Source organism: Caretta caretta, chromosome 3, assembly GCF_965140235.1.
Source record: "Caretta caretta isolate rCarCar2 chromosome 3, rCarCar1.hap1, whole genome shotgun sequence".
Taxonomy (NCBI): Eukaryota; Metazoa; Chordata; order Testudines; family Cheloniidae; genus Caretta; species Caretta caretta.
The window spans coordinates 141,678,414-141,695,689 of record NC_134208.1 but is presented as its reverse complement, the minus strand read 5'-3'; the positions used below and the strand labels follow the sequence as shown (position 1 = coordinate 141,695,689).

General features: G+C 43.6%; 2 protein-coding genes across 2 annotated transcripts in view; one reads left to right on the top strand and one right to left on the bottom strand.

The window, feature by feature from the left end:
- The window catches only part of CATSPERE (catsper channel auxiliary subunit epsilon), an 82,135-nt gene extending 75,660 nt beyond the window's left edge, over positions 1-6,475 (bottom strand). Inside the window, exons 1-3 of the mRNA XM_075126967.1 lie at positions 6,304-6,475; positions 3,970-4,018; positions 970-1,043 (exon numbers count right to left, since the gene is read on the bottom strand). Of these exons, the coding sequence (XP_074983068.1) occupies positions 970-1,043; positions 3,970-4,018; positions 6,304-6,425 (245 nt within the window). The 5' untranslated portion in view covers positions 6,426-6,475. The remainder of the gene's footprint in view (positions 1-969; positions 1,044-3,969; positions 4,019-6,303) is intronic.
- A 208-nt stretch (positions 6,476-6,683) lies between these two features.
- The window catches only part of ADSS2 (adenylosuccinate synthase 2), a 48,958-nt gene continuing 38,365 nt past the window's right edge, over positions 6,684-17,276 (top strand). The window contains 2 exon segments of the mRNA XM_075126966.1: positions 6,684-6,783; positions 6,786-7,114. Coding sequence (XP_074983067.1) covers positions 6,699-6,783; positions 6,786-7,114 — 414 coding nt within the window. The 5' untranslated portion in view covers positions 6,684-6,698.

Here is a 17,276-nt window from a genome sequence, read left to right as displayed (position 1 = left end):
TTGTACCATATCCTGGCTAAACAGTCATTTAGGGGCAGAGATGCTTTTTTTAAAAAAAGTGGTATTTTGGGTTTCCTACTCCTAGTGTAGCTGGATCTAATCTGGAGCTCACAAATGCATTAGGTATCTTGGCCATTAAATGATCAAATAAGAATACCTAGACAAAAAAGATTGTGTCCTGTCCGTCCCACTACCTGAACATTATGTGTCTAGAAACCTTTGTGCAGTCTAATGTCTTAAACAGGGTCCTCCTGAAGACCCTAGCTGCTCCAAATGTAAGGAATCAGACACGTTTCAACTTAAAAATAACACAAACATAGAATACAATTCAGCATTTATGTTCTACAATGACAGACTCTTTACATCTCTGAGATAGAAAGAATATCTGTTTACATGGCACTGTTCATATAAATGCACTGGGCCAAATAAAAAAAATTAAAAAACCCAAGAACAGAAAATGTGCAATTCTTAATTTAGATACATATTTTAAAGTATTTATCAATCTTTTTGGCTCAAGGTTTCCTCACATGTACAGTACATAGGCAAGGAAGTTTAGGAGAAATAGCATACTTAGAACTACTTTATATTGTATATGCCAATGCCTAATTCTATATTCCATTACATCAATAAATATTTAACTTACAATATAAATTATATAGAAATCTCAGGACCTGCATCTCTGTCTCCTCCGCAAATCTCAACCCACAACTCTTATTCTGAAACAAAGGATCTGTACTTCATAATTCTTAAGGGAAATAAAAATAACATTTTGTTTTCCAACAGATCTCCAAATGAATGCATGTGCCAGGCTTAACAGAAGCCCATCTTATTTGTATGTCTATACAAACACGACCGTCTCAAACTTTGGGTGGAATTTTCAAAAGTATTCAGAATTGACCTAACTCTGCTCCCAATAAAGTCAATGTGAGTTACCATTGTGCTGTTATTATTCACTTTTGCAGTCCTTACCTTTTATTTGCAACAGTACATAACGTAGAAACTTCCCATTGCACAAATTCAGCTCCTTCATACTCTAAATATATCTAAACAAAGAGTAGAGAACTTATGGTAGTACATACAAATATATAATCTGTTGCAATATATCTAACTGTATAGTGGTTTTAAAACCATAATGTTCTTTTACCAGGTTTTTAATTATTACACAGAAATGATTAAATTCTTTAAATATTAAAAATGCCTAGGGACAACTTCAAACTTAAAATTGTAATGACTATGGTATTAAACCCAGTCTTCTCCCACTGTCAAAAAAAGTTTTGTCAATAATTTCAATGGGAAAAAAACAGACTAAATTATGTAAAGCACACTACAAATAAATAAAATGGTATGTCTTCTATAAAACTAGCAAATAAGGTTTTGAATTATAACTACCATTTCTGAGGTCCCTGTTAGCAGGGCAGGAAATCTTGTTGCAAAGTGCAATCTTTGTGACACTCACAGTAAGTAGCACCAGTAAGAGTAAACTAGTTTTCATCTTGCTCTTTATTCTTTAGTTCAATACATCAGTAAAGATTTCTGTTTTCCCCCCTGGGAACAGTTCACTATTGCCAAGGCCATCATCACGCAACAAAAGCACACTCAAAACTGCCTTTGAGCTCTTTAGATGGTGCTCTGCAATGAGCCTAGGGTGACATCCTGATTTTATAGGGACAGTCCCGATTTTGGGGGCTTTTTCTTATATAGGCACCTATTACCCCCCCACCCCCTGTCCCGATTTTTTACACTTGCTATCTGGTCACCCTAAATGGGCCAGATAAACTGTTGTCAATAGACAAGGCATTCCCTCCCCTCAATGCATAATTTTACTCCACTGAACTCCCATGCCTGGTGCCACAGAAACAAAAAACTAGGACTGGCAGTTCAATAAAATCTGAATTTCCCTCCAAGTAGTGCAGAGAATTACTAACCCTTTCAACTTCATTTGCTTTTTAAACTGTTGACGTGTACAATAGTGCGTGCACAAGTGTGTTCACAATCACTGGTAGTAGCAACAGTGGGAATTTTTTGCCAAGAAAATGGTTCTAATTCAATTACTAAAGCTGACTGCAAATGATTTTGAGAACGGCACCATTTATTCATACATTGTGATACTGAACTGGTGCAAGCTATGGAAAACTCATAAATTGCTAGCATGGAAATGCAACATTAGAAAAATATTAAATCTGTTTCACCTGTCTTTTAATGCAATGTAGCAGCAGTTAATAAGGAGGAAGAGCCTGTACCATATAACCAGTCAGCTCTGTAGATGACCAGCAATTGCTCTGCAGGCCACAATTTGAGAACCACTGTGTTACAGCATTTTTCTTTTATTCCCACTTGTATCCTTAACTTTCCTTTCTGATTTATGGGTCTGACCCTGTTCCCACTGAAATCACTAGCAAAACTTCCATTGACCTCAATATGGGCAGTACTGAACCCTGAACAGGTTAAAGTTGAATTGATGACTTATCAGACACATACTTACTGGGTAATTTAAACAGATATATAATCATGCTGGTTTGAGATGTCCTTACCTGACTGCCAGAAATACATACTTTGGCCTACAGATGTGACCATTCTAAATATCTCTTCAGTATATTTAAATGGAATGTGATGAACACAATCCACCCCCTCCACTTGTAATCACTGATTATCTACTAACTGTTCCTATATGAGAGTTGCCTCTTATCCCCCAAAGAAATATATTTGCATGTAAAGCTTTAGTGTGTCCAAATTAAAGTGAAATTTGAAATAGATATGACTGTTTTGGCTATACATCTTCCGCCAATAATTTTGTTAAATTTGAAAAGACAATACGACCTAAATTATTACACTTATTATGTAACATATATTTTTGTTGTTTCTCTCACTTAAAAGTGAAAATAAATAATAAAACAAAATGAACAAGTGCAAACAGAAATCTCTGAACAGTTTTGCACTAGGGCTTTCTCTAGACTACAAAAAGTGCTTGTTTTTGACAATGGGTATCAGCAATTGTATTTTTTGAACTTTTGTCAAGATTTAGCATATTTTATAGCCATATTATTGAATGGTATGGTTAATTAAACCCATGTGAGAAAATGTAAAGGAGTAAAGCATTGGTTAGGTGAGCTTACTCTATATAACCTGGTAAAGACCCAATGCTTATTTAGTGGATAATTGATCAGGAATGTGTAAGTAGAAGTATAAACAACATATGTGCAGGTTTTGTAGGCCTGCATACTCAAGTGTGGTTTTTATAACCTCTTTATAACCTTTTCAAGATGGAAAAGTGAGAACAAAGGTTCCTGACAAAAAATATTAAGATCTGAACATTCTGTTATTAAGGTTTTGGGGAGACTAGGGAAAACAAGCAAAATCCCTGTCAAATAGTATGATAGTTTTATTATTGCTAAAAAGGGGAACAATGCTTTTTGCAACTTATTGTATAATTCAGAACATGATGTACAGCAATAAATATTACCCGATAGGGAAGAAAAAATTTGGGACAGCAAATGAATAGAAGGGCGTGTTGATAAAGATAATGTGTAATACTATGTATAAAAGATCATGTCAGAACCTAGAATCAATGCCTTTCCCCTTGTGATATAGCCAGTTCACTGGCCTGCTACATGTCATTTGATCACTGGGTGTAGTGCTCTGTACCTATGCAAATAAAACCTGGTCCTTGGATCTAAGAACTTGGTGTAAGCAGTGGTTTGTCTGCTTAAGCAGAGGGCTTGTCTGCTTTCCATAGGTCTGTGAAGTAACATGTCGGCCTGATTGAATTAGTCCTGAAACATCCTTACAGAAAAATCTTCCTATATACAGCAAAATCTACTCTACTTTGCAATATTAAGACATTACAAAATAAAGGGTCTTTGAAATCAGACCCAAAACATTGTCAGTCCCTAATATACACAAATAAAAGCCGGAAGCAGTGTATTACAAATCAAGACTGATTTGTTTTGATCATTATTAAATAACACTTACGGTGGTTCTGGTAGTGAAGACAGCATAGTTTTCTACATTAGTTTTATACCTGCAAAGAAAATGCACAAAGGTATGAATGTCAAAATTAATTTCTTCTCCAAATAAAAATAGTAAAGCAGTGATACTCTATGACCCCCTTAGAGAGCAGCATTAGAATAACGTCACAAAGCAATATCATGTTATGACAATATTCTGGAGGTCCCAAAGCTATTTCAGGAAGCCAGGGAATAGCTGTGTGAAAGCATAAGATTACAGTCTACAAACCATAGATCAATTCAAAGTCAGTAGACTTACTCTGGATTTACACTGGTGTAAATGAGGGCCAAATTTGGCACTATATTTGTATATGACAAACTAGAATTACTCACACACCAATGGTACGTTACCACTTCTTAGATGTATTGTGTCAGCTGTTTAACAGCACATAGCAAAACTATACAACTGTTTAGGATCGGAAGTGAAGAATATAGTAGTCAATTGAAACGGCAGTGAAAATTTATGTAAGCACAATAAATACCCAAATTAGATTTAGATCAAGACATCTAATCAGGGATGACGGCCCTACTTTGTTAAAAATGCCATAAAATCGTGAATGACCATTTCAGCTTTACATTTAACAGGAAAATTGGCACCTACAGCAGAACAGTGCAACCTAACACAATGCTGGGCATTGGTTCAGTAGGCTCAGAGGGAAACTGTCACCAATTGAACCATCTGGAAACTTCCTGCAGCTCTGCAGGTTCCTGGGTCGTCTCCAATATATGTAACTACAGGCTTACCATTACTTAGGCTCACAGCCTCCAGGAGGTAGAGCAATCATAGCTTACTTAGGATATGTTCACACTAAAAACTTGGGTCGACCTATATTAGGTAATTACTAAGGTGGTGCATGTCCACACTATGCTCCTTGGGTTGGTGGTGTGCGTTCTCATCAGGCACACTTCCACTGACCTAAGAGGGGCAGTGTGGGGAGCTGAGAGCCAAGTGTCTCAGTTCCGCTGGCAGTTCCCTGCCAGGAGCTGGGCTGCCCCACAGGGAAGTGGGTTGCACCCTGACTCGCCACCCTGTTCCCCACAGGGAGCGGAGGGAAGCTGCTTGGGGCTTCTTGCCTCCCCATTTCCCGCTGGGAGCGGGTGTGTTGGAGGAAGCTGCCCCAGGCTTCTTGCCCCTAGGGAGTGGGGTCCAGCTGCCCCAGCTTTTCAGCTCCACCCTGCCAGCAGCCAGGCAGCCTTTCTCAATTTGAAATTGACAAGACAGACAATGTTCCCAGCCAGGAGCGGGAAAGCAACCCCGGGCTTCTCACCTCCCGGCTGGGAGCGGGTCAGCCACCTGGGTTTGTTGCCCCAGCTCCCAGCTGGGAGCAGGATCCAGTCTCTGGGTTTCTCTCCCCAGATCCCAGTTGGGAGTGGAGTCTAGATGCCTGCAGCTCCCAGCCAGGAGGGCTGTTCAGCTGCCCAGCTCTCCAGGGGAGGGGTGGCCACTGGGGGCCACTGCTCTGGTAGCCTTGGGGCTGATCACTAGCCGGCAGTTCCAGTGGCCACTGCTCCATGCCTCCCTACCAGTCAGTTGTTCAAGTGGCTGCTACTCTGGGACTGACAGCTGCTCCAGCCTTGCCCCAGGAGAAGTCATGGACATCTTGCAAAGTCCCAGAATCCATGACAGGATCGTATCCTTATTCATGGTCCTTAGTAGAGGCAGCTAGACTTTCCTATTTCCAGTGACTATTATAGACCGTAAGGATCTTTGCAAGACAGAGCCCAGAGACCTCAAGAACCAGCAGACAACAAGAAGCTAAGACCATGTGATCAGACAGCTCTTTGCAGATCATCATCAAGCTTGATGACAGCAAGTGCATGTGTATGCGAGCGGAGGAAATCACAGCACCAGCTCATAATGTAGAGGCGCCTGAGCCCAGCATATGATGATCCATCTTGATCCAAGACAAGAGAGAATACATGTGCTACACTATGCTTGTCAGCTGCTGGGCATGGGTCAACACATGTTGGCAGCTGTCACCCCATGGGGCGAGGGCTGGGGCATGTTGGCAGCTGTCACCCTGTGGGTGGCATGGCTTGGGTCGGGGTGTGTTAGCAGCTGTCACCTGGTGGGCTGGGTGGCTTGTGCTGGGGCGTGTTGGAAGCTGTTGCCCCATGGGCCGCATGGCGTGGGCTGGGGCAGGCCAGAAGCAGGCGCCCTGTGGCTCAGGCGCTCTCTGTGCCCACCCTGGGGTTCTTCCCCCACTCAGGACACAACGATGAGCTGGGCACCCTGACAGGAGCAGCCCCCTCAGGCCTCCCATCTCATTCTGTTCCCATCCATTTTCCAGCCTCCCACCTCCACAGGCAGCAGCATCCACCCAGGCACAGCAGCAGCCCCAGGCCTCGAGTGCCCCATAGCCGCTCCGGCGCTCGCGCCATGGGCCCGCCTAATAACGGCCCCAACAAACCGCCACCCATCCGATCACGTGACACCGGACCCGCGGCGGAGGTGCTCAACAGAAACTGCCTGGCGCCTCCCACCCGCGTCTCTCGAAGGGGGGGAGGCAGCGGCAGCATCTGCAGCCGCCGCGCCCGCCTCTAGCACACCGGGTCCCTCCTTCTGGGTCAGCCCCAGGCCGCAGCAACAAGGCTTGTTCCGCCCCTCTCGCAGGTGCGACCCGTAGGGACTACTCGCCCCATCAAGCATCACGCAAACTCCGTGCGGCGCCCTGCGGGGAAGCGTCGTGCTGCATGCCGGGAAGCGTAGTTCCTGCCGCGAGAGCGGGGTTGAGAGCGGCATCGGTCTATGCAGAGAAGAGGGCGGGGCTCCCGGGCGGGAGCCAGCGGTCGCCACTGGATGCGGCGGCTGCAGTTGCGGTATTTCCCGGCGTGGAGGAGGCGGGGTCTGGGGAGGAGGAGGCGGCGTTGAGCGTGCCCCTGTGCCGCCTCATGTGTACCCTGCCCTGGGAGCAGGAAAGGAGCCTCCGGCGGCGGCAACCATGTCTGAGAAGGGCGCCTCAGCTCCCCCCGTCCCCAACGGCGAGTGCGCCGCGCGCCCGCCCGGCAACAAGGTGACCGTGGTGCTGGGGGCCCAGTGGGGCGACGAGGGCAAGGGCAAGCTGGTGGATCTGCTGGCGCAGGACGCGGACATCGTCTGCAGGTGCCAGGTGAGGAACGGCGCCGGGCTCACCTGGGGGACCGGAAGGGCGGCCTGGCGCGGCGGCGCCGCCTCCTCCTCTTGCGACCCAAGATGTCACCTTGAGCCCGGGTCCCCCTCGCCGCCGCCGAGAGGGGCTGCCCCGCACTCGGTCCTGCCGCCGGGAGCCGCTCTCCAGCATCCCGCTCTCCTTGGCGGCCCGGCCCCGCCGTCACCCCGCGCAGCCCGCTCTCTGCCTCGTGCGCCCTGCCCGGCTACTAGCTCCCCTGCCGCCCCTTGTACTTCCCTAGCGCCGGGGTGCCCGCCTCTGTCTGCCCTATTGTTAGCGCGGGCCCCCGGCTTTCCTCACGCACCGGAAGCGGCGCACATGCTAGTCTGAGCCAGGGCAGCGCCTCCAGCCTAAATTCAAGGAAGTGACCGGTCCCTCGCACACTGGGAAGCGGGCGAGCAGCTCTTGGGTGCTGCGGGCCCCGCTGTGTGCTCTCGGGGCTCTGCAGAGCAGCCCTCGCTTCATCCATCACCGCTGCTCCCTCGTTTGCTGAGCGGCAGTATGAGGCAGCCCACCGCTGCCGGCCAAGCCAGGCCAGGCTCACCTCTGGGCGAGAAAGGCTTTTTACAAATTGCAGTGGCTAAGCCTTCCTTTGTGCACTCTTTGCTTAGAGGGAAGAGGAAGAAGGTGCCTTAGTAGGACAAGGTTGACGTGCAGAGTGTCATGGAGAGAGGGACGGGCTTGGAATCTGTTTTCACAGCCACAGTAACTCTGTGCCTTTAAGGTGCTTGAAGATGAAAAGTGTAGAATATTTCCAACAACAACGGTTACTGAGCGTGGAATTATAATTGGTTAATTGCAGTGCAATGAAATAATCTAGAATTCTCATCATACCTCCCTGCAGGCCTAAGTTTAACATAAACAGGTTCTACTCCATTTGTTCCTATTGAAAACTAGAAGCCATACAATGTGTGGGTTAGTATGTAGTTTCTCTGGTAAGCTCATAATCACTTAAAATATATTCATTAAGTAAATCAATTACAGATGCCCTTGAATGTTGACAGCTTTCATGATACTGCCATTACATGAGACTATTTTGTCTAGATATTTTTTCCTCCCATTTTCCCACCCTACAAGTAAAAGGAAAACTGGTAGTGGAAGGGGAAAGAATAAGATTGGCAGCATTTTGCATACAGTCAACTGCTCCAAATAAAACTGAAAGAAAGCCTAGAATTTTTTCTTAATCTTTCAGTTAAAACAGTTCTGTCTACAGAATTTTAGACAACCTAAATGATCTTTTTTAAGTTGACTTACCTTTTTAAAAAAAACAACTTTCAAGTAGGTTAGGGCCAAAGTTCAGTCTTTGCATATATTTTATAAGACATAAAGTGTTTGAATAACAGTGTGCTCAATACACTTATTTTGGTAAATGAATACTTTTGATGTTGCAAACTCTGCAACATTTTACTAATTGCCGAGAACCATGGTGAAAACTGATCAACTTGTTGTTGTTGTCCGAACAAAGCACATGTGAAAATTAATTAGAATTTCAAAACTTGTAGTACAAGTTATCCTTAGGGCTAAAAAGTGAGGTTTTTTTAATTGTCCTCTTAAAGGTTTGTGTATTCCTTCCAGTTATCTGGCAATGGATAGGTTGGGGTGGGGAAGAGAAGGAAGTTATCCTTCAGTCTTTTTTTTTTGCTGACTGACTGTTGCCAAATCAATAGGAATGTAAAAAATGGTGCTGGCAGCCCACAGGAGGGTGGAGGTAGGACTTATACTTTTAGTGGTATTGACTAAACAGTCTAAAGCCCAACCAGCTATAGTCTGGGAACCCAGGCCCTCAGACAGGGCAGGGTACCAAGCACAGTCTAGGGCCCCAACCTCAGGCAGGGCAGAGCAGTGAATAATCCAGGGACCCTGGCACACAAGCACGGCAAGGTAGCAACAGTCTAGAGCTTCAGACTGGAGCAAGCACTCAACACAATGTAGGGGAGCTCAGGCTAGGACAAGCACCCAACAGGCTAGGATCCTAGCTCAGCAGACAGACTCCCAGAGGCCTCCTGGCCAAAGGTGGGGAGGCTGCCACGGGCTCACCTGACTCCACCATATCCCAGCCCAGGGCCCTAACAGTGGCAGAGTGGTCTGCCACTGGGTCAGCAGGGATCCAGCTGCAGCACACTGAACCAGACTTGGGCAGCAACCCAACCAGAGGGTAGTCAGCTGTCCCTGGGCCACTACCCTCAGGGTGCACCTGGATCTCTGGGTTGTCCTCCATCTCCCCTGGGTACACTGCAAGCAGTAGTCCCAGTCACTCCTCATCATCAGCCACATCCGGTAGTTCAGACAAGTCCTCAAGACAGCAGAAGACTTCAGCAGGCTCTGTTTCCAATATCAGCTTGGAAACATCTGCCTCTTGCAGTGGTTTCTCCCTAAATGAGCCCATCTTTTATACTTCCTGTTCCTGTCCTGCCCATCTGCTCCTGGTGTAGTGGGCATGGCTTTCCTTGTTCCGCCCACCAGGGGGCATCTGAGCCTCCCTTGCTGTCGATCTCTGGGGAAGGACACTCCTCTTTGCAATACATAATATATTGCATAAAATATTAAACTGTTTAGAAACCATTGTCTAGAGGGTTTGTAAAGCTGCTATGGCTGATCCAAAGTGGCCAAGCAAACTATGTAGTATTATTTGTATAGCAGTAGTGCCTAGGAGCTCCAGTCATTGACTTTAAGGCCAGAAGGGACTGTTGCAATCATCTAGTCTGACCTGCACGTTGCAGGCCACAGAACCTCAGCCACCCATGCATGGACCAGGATCTCATTGTACTAAGAACGGTACAAATAGAACAAAAAGATTGTCCAAAGAGTTCATAATCTAATATAAAGTAGCATAAAATCAGGTCTCTTAATATGGCTTAATTTTTACAGAGGACCAGTTGACAAGACATTGCAAAACCTGTAGGTCAGAATCTTATGAGCTTTTGATGCTTTGTGGTATGTCCACCATGTGTCCCACATGCTCTAATGATATGTCATGCCAATTGGTTATGATATCTGGGATGAGATCTTTAGCTCAGATACGGTTCAAATAGAGCAGTTTTACTATGGTAGTTTCTAACCAGTATGACAGGAAAGAAGCAGTAATATTACTACACCAATTCAGCCTATCCTCTATACTGGGGTATCTCAACCTGTGGCTTGGGACCCCAAATTGGGTCGCCAGAATGTTTCAGAGGGTTGCATGCCCCAGTCCTCTTTATAACAACCTTTTACATATTAGAAGACTGTTAAAATATTCCACCGCAGGCTTCTTTTCTCTTCTCTAAACTAAACATGCCCGATACTTCCCTCACAGGTCAGGTTTTTTAAATCTTTTATCATTTTTGTTGCTTTCCTCTGGGCTCTCTCCAATTTGTTCACATCTTTCTTAAAGTGTGGTGCCCAGAGTACTCCAGCTGAGGCCTCACCATGGCTGAGTAGAGTGGAACAACTATCTCCTACCTCCCAAGATTACATATGACAGTCCTGTTTAAAACAGAATGACATTTGCCTTTTTCTCAATAGCATCACATTGACTTGTATTCACTTTATGATCCACCATAATCACCATATCCTTTTCTGTAGTTCTGCTGCCTAGCCAATTATTTCCCATTTTGTATTTGTGCATTTATTTTTTTTCCTTCCTAAAGTGAGTATTTACATGAACATAAGAGCTTTTTCATACTAGAAAAATTAATCTCTAATTTCAGTCTGTGAATGAAAACTTTACTCTGGAAAGATAAAAAAGAAAAGATGAAAACTGGATTTTTATTTATTAAAAAAAATAAGACATTTATAAATCTTTCTAGCACTTGGGGGCAGGGGAATGGATGGACTTATGGATTGAAGACAGCAGCATTGGTAGTGGGTGGAATAAACTGTCACTGGAAGTTGAAAAGAGGGAGGAGGTAAAGGGAGCTGTAAGCTGTTGTGGGGGTTGGTTTGCTAAAACTTCTGGAAGGTGGGCAGGGCATCCAATGCAGTTTCTTATAAACCTGGCAACAAAAGCAACTTTGCCTCTCCTGGAATTGACACCCCCTCATCAATTATTGGGAGTGAACTGTATCCACCCTGATTGTATTGGCCCTGTCAACACTGGTTCTCCACTTGTGAGGTAACTCCCTTCTCTTCATGTGTCAGTATAATAATGCCTGCATCTGTAATTTTCACTCCATGCTTTTGATGAAGTAGGTTTTTTACCCAGGAAAGCTTATGCCCAAACAAATCTGTTAGTCTTTAAGGTTCTACCAGACTCCTTGTTGTTTTTGTGGATACAGACTAATGTAGCTACCCCCTGCTATTGACATTAATGTTAGATGTCTGGTAGTCCATGAGAAATGACCCAATAATGGCTACAAGCAAATACAAGGGGAAATGAATTCCCATTTAATACAGTTTTGTTTCCTTTTAGACATAATGTATCCAAATTCCTGAAAATGCCATCCAAGAATACAAAGAAAAGCGTAACATCTTTCATTAACTTCATTTGACAGTGAAGGTGCTCAGCATATTGTAGGTCAGAGTCTGTGGAGGCCTCGAAACACCTGCTATAATATTCACTTTTCTCTTGATTCTGAAGAAGAGAGAACTAGAACATTAACCTATACTTCTTAAAACAGAAATGGAATGTTGGACTTCATTGGAATCTTTCTGCTGATAAATCTTCAACCTGCTATTTTGACTCTTGGGGTCTAGAAATATCCTGTGTTAAATAAGGAAATGTATGGTATTTCCATCCATATATTATGACTTCTTTGTTATTTTAGTCTCTCGTCATCTGTCAAACAATACCTGAAGTCTTATTTCTAATCCTGTTTTTTAAAATAAAGATTAAGAAAAAATTAATCTCTCTTCTAATTTGTCTGCTTTAAACCAGTTGTTAGCTCTCTGCAGCAGCTACTGTATTGTTTGTACAGTGCCTAGCATGATGGGATCTTAATTCCTGACTGGGGCCTTTGCATGCTACTATGAAAAAATATGCATAATAAAGTGAGGAATTTCAGTGTTCTTGCTGACATCTAATCTTTATACAACATACACAACACAATGTAAAATCACCTAGTATTTGGAGACCTAAAATACCTACAAATAACTGGACAGATTTTTGGCGATATCTCTGAATTTCCTGCCTATTTTGCTTAAACTTCACACTTCAGTACAACTTTTATGTTTTTAAAAACCTCACTTTTAATCTTGCTATGCTGACTTTTAAAATGCTATGTAGTGCATTAGTTAAAGTCCATATTAAGGTATGCCCACAGAACACTCTTGTTCTAATACTGTTCTCTGTCTTAAATGCAAGTTGTACGTTAATACATATTGTGTCAGACGTCTACAGCACTTGGGTAAGGGTTCATCTTACAAACAGTTCACCTGATTTCATTGGTAATAGTATATTTGACACTAGCCATAACTTTACCCACATTTAGCTTCATATCTTGGTTTTTAATGCACTAATACACAAATCACTATCACTAAAATACATTTATGGGATGGAAATGTTTTAGGGTACAGCTGATTTATCATGAAATTGTCCTCAGCTGTCATTAGTTTATAAAATGCAAAGATGTATGCCAGAGTTATTTCAAGTTGATTGGTTTCAGAGTAACAGCCGTGTTAGTCTGTATTCGCAAAAAGAAAAGGAGTACTTGTGGCACCTTAGAGACTAACCAATTTATTTGAGCATGAGCTTTCGTGAGCTACAGCTCACTTCATCGGATGCATACTGTGGAAAATACAGAAGATGTTTTTATACACACAGACCATACACATTGTAAGGAGAGTGATCACTTTAGATAAGCTGTTACCAGCAGGAGGGTGGGGTGGGGGGGAGAAAACCTTTTGTAGTGATAAACACCCATTTTTTTCATGGTCTGTGTGTATAAAAACATCTTCTGTATTTTTCACAGTATGCATCCGATGAAGTGAGCTGTAGCTCACGAAAGCTTATGCTCAAATAAATGGGTTAGTCTCTAAGGTGCCACAAGTACTCCTTTTTTCTTTTTGCCAATACAGACTAACACGGCTGTTACGGCTAAATGCAGTGCCTTGCATAATGACATGTTTCAGAGTATGGAGTGGAAATCTATCAACTGCATGAAAAAACTTGTACAGATACAGACAGACATCATCGTCCTTTCCAAATGCAAACAAATGGACATAGTACCAAGAGGACTGAAGGTAAAAAATCTATTACAATCTACATACCACACAGACTATACTGACAGCTTGTGCCACACGCTCTCAAAGAAACTGCGGAACCACCTGATCAACATCCTCTACAGCAAACAAGGAAAGATGAAGAATGAGCTCTCAAAACTGGATACTCTCATAAAAAACCAACCTTCCACACAAACTTGTGGCTGGACTTTAGACAAGCCATTTACAACACACACTTTGCTTCTCTACAAAAGAAAAAGGACACTAAACTTTCTAAACTACTACATGCCACAAGGGACCATAGCAATGGTTCCCTCAACCCACCCAGCAATATTGTTAACCTATCCAGCTATCCTCTTAGGACAGCTGCTTCTGCTGGGCTATCTCGGGGCTTCTCCTTCTGCCCCTCCACCCCCACAAACATGATACAGTTCTGTGGTGACCTAGAATCCTATTTTTGACATCTCCGACTCAAGGAATATTTCCAACACACCTCTGAACAGCATACTAATCCACAGAGACCTCTCTACCAACACTACAAAAAGAAGGATTCTAGGTGGACTCGTCCAGTCTGCTGTCTCAACCTTCAGGAGTTATAGAGTGCTTCTGCCGACGTGCACAGGCTGAAATTGTGGAAAAGCAGCATCACTTGCCCCATAACCTCAGCCGTGCAGAACACAATGCCATCCACAGCCTCAGAAACAACTCTGACATCATAATCAAAAAGGCTGATAAAGGAGGTGCTGTCATCATGAATAGGTCAGAATATGAACAAGAGGCTGCTCAGCAGCTCTCCAACACCACTTTCTACAAGCCATTACCCTCTGATCCCGCTGAGTTACCAAAAGAAACTACAGCATTAGCTCAAGAAACTCCCTGAAAAAGCACAAGATCAAATCCGCACAGACACACCCCTGGAACCCCGACCTGGGATATTCTGTCTACTACCCAAGATCTGTAAACCTGGAAATCCTGGGCGCCCCATCATCTCAGGCATTGGCACCCTGACAGCAGGATTCTCTGGCTATGTAGACTCCCTCCTCAGGCCCTACGCTACCAGCACTCCCAGCTACCTTCGAGACACCACTGACTTCCTGAGGAAACTTCAATCCATCGGTGATCTTCCTGATAAGACCACCATGGCCACTATGGATGTAGAAGCCCTCTACACCAACATTCCACACAAAGATGGACTACAAGCCGTCAAGAACACTATCCCCGATAATGTCACGGCTAACCTGGTGGCTGAACTTTGTGACTTTGTCCTTACCCATAACTATTTTACATTTTGGGGACAATGTATACCTTCAAATCAGCGGCACTGCTATGGGTACCCTCGTGGCCCCACAGTATGCCAACATTTTTATGGCTGACTTAGAACAGCGCTTCCTCAGCTCTCGTCCCCTAACGTCCCTACTCGCGCTATATTGATGACATCTGCATCATCTGGACCCATGGAAAAAAAGCCCTTGAGGAATTCCACCATGATTTCAACAATTTCCATCCCACCATCAACCTCAGCCTGGTCCAGTCCACACAAGAGATCCACTTCCTGGACGCTACGGTGCTCATAAACGATGGTCACATAAACACCACCCTATACCGGAAACCTACTGACCGCTATTCCTACCTACATGCCTCCAGTTTTCTCCCTGACCACACCACACCACGCGATCCATTGTCTATAGCCAAGCTCTGCGATACAATCGCATTTGCTCCAACCCCTCAGACAGAGACAAACACCTACAAGATCTCTATCAAGCATTCTTACAACTACAGTACCCACCTGCGGAAGTGAAGAAACAGATTGATAGAGCCAGAAGAGTTCCCAGAAGTCACCTACTACAGGACAGGCCTAACAAAGAAAATAACAGAACGTCACTAGCCGTCACCTTCAGCCCCCAACTAAAACCCCTCCAATGCATTATCAAGGATCTACAGCCTATTCTGAAGGACGACCCAACACTCACAAATCTTGGGAGACAGGCCAGTTCTTGCCTACAGACAGTCCCCCAACCTGAAGCGAATACTCACCAGCAATCACATACCACACAACAGAACCACTAACCCAGGGACCTATCCTTGCAACAAAGCCCGTTGCCGACTGTGCCCACCTATCTATTCAGGGGACACCATCACAGGGCCTAATAACATCAGCCACATTATCAGAGGCTCGTTCACCTGCACATCTGCCAATGTGATATATGCCATTATGTGCCAGCAATGCCCCTTTGCCTTGTATATTGGTCAAACTGGACAGTCTCTATGTAAAAGAATAAATGGACACAAATCAGATGTCAAGAATTATAACATTCAAAAACCAGTCGGAGAACACTTCAATCTCCCTGGTCACGTGATTACAAACGTGACAGTTTGTAATCTTACAACAGAAAAACTTCAGAAACAGACTCCAAAGAGATTGCTGAATTGGAATTAATTTGCAAATTGGATACAATTAACTTAGGTTACTTTTTATAATGATTCAACCATTCCCAGTCTCTCTTCAAGCCTATTTCCCCTTGTTTATTCCTGGCCCCCCGCCCCCGTTCCTCAGACGTTCTTGTTAAACCCTGGATTTGTGCTGGAAATGGCCCACCTTGATTATCATACACATTGTAAGGAGAGTGATCACTTTAGATAAGCTATTAGCAGCAGGAGAGTGGGGTGGGGGGGGGGGGGAGAGAACCTTTTTGTAGTGATAAACAACCATTTTTTCATGGTCTGTGTGTATAAAAACATCTTCTGTATTTTCCACAGTATGCATCCGATGAAGTGAGCTGTAGCTCAAGAAAGCTTATGCTCAAATAAATTGGTTAGTCTCTAAGGTGCCACAAGTACTCCTTTTCAAGTTGATTGGGTGATCTTAACTGTGCTTTAGAGTATGTACATGTTTTGGCTGGTAGTTGAAAAGTTGAACTTTAAATTTCAAGACTAACTGGGAAATTATGATCTTAAGGTTTGTTTTATTTCAGTGAAATATTCTTTCAACCTTAACCATTTTTTTCTGAGAATACAGCCTATGATGTAAACAGATTGGTCAAATAGGTTTTATCAGTTAAATTTGTTGGAGACCAACTATTTGTAGAGCTAGAATTAATCTCTGGTAATTATGCTGTAACTCATTTAAATTTCTCTCCAAATCAAGATTTTTTTGGGGGAGGGGAAAAAAGACCATAGAGTAGCCACCCTTTGATTGGTGTGTCACTGCAATATAGGGCTGTTTGTCGGATTTGGGAAGAAATAAAGTGGGCAACTGGAATTCCAGGAAACTTTCACCACAAAAAGATGCCATGCTGACAAGAAAGTCAGTGAAGGAATCCCTCAAGTCAGTGAATAATGAGGATGAAGGCTAGCCACATGGCGCAATTTGATTAAACATTGAAATCATTCGTGTTCAAAATAATTTACCATTCATGCCGTATTAGGAACAATTTCCAGTAAAATGAATACATTGAAAAATTAGACCCCTCTTTCAGACTTTGTCCAGTCTTTCATAAGTAACACTCTCCAAAGCTGCTATCTTAATCATTTCGTTGTACCATTCTTGTGTTTTGTGGAAAAATATCCCCTTCCAACACTGAGGAATCGGATCTTGGCCAATAGGAGCTGCTAGTCTAAATTGTTAAACCTTAGGGTTTGCTTCTAATAAAAAATAAGTTAGCTGATGATAGAATGGTCAGGTTGCAAATTTTAATTCTGGAGGGCGTGAACCTCTCAAAGTTTTCTGCTCAAAGGGTGTTCCTGTAGCATGTTTATCAAATAGCCCCCTGATGTTCAACACCTCCAGCTTGCACTGCTATCTCTTATATCCCATCTGTGCAGTCTGTAAATAATTCTGTACACATTTGCCATGTAGTATATTTTTCAGAAGAGATTCTGGGACTGTCTAGTAGATAAAGTCCAATATATCTCAGTAGAAGAAATCTTATGAGTTCTCGCTGTATTTGTCCAGAGTGGGGAGCTAGTCTATAAAATCCTTATCACT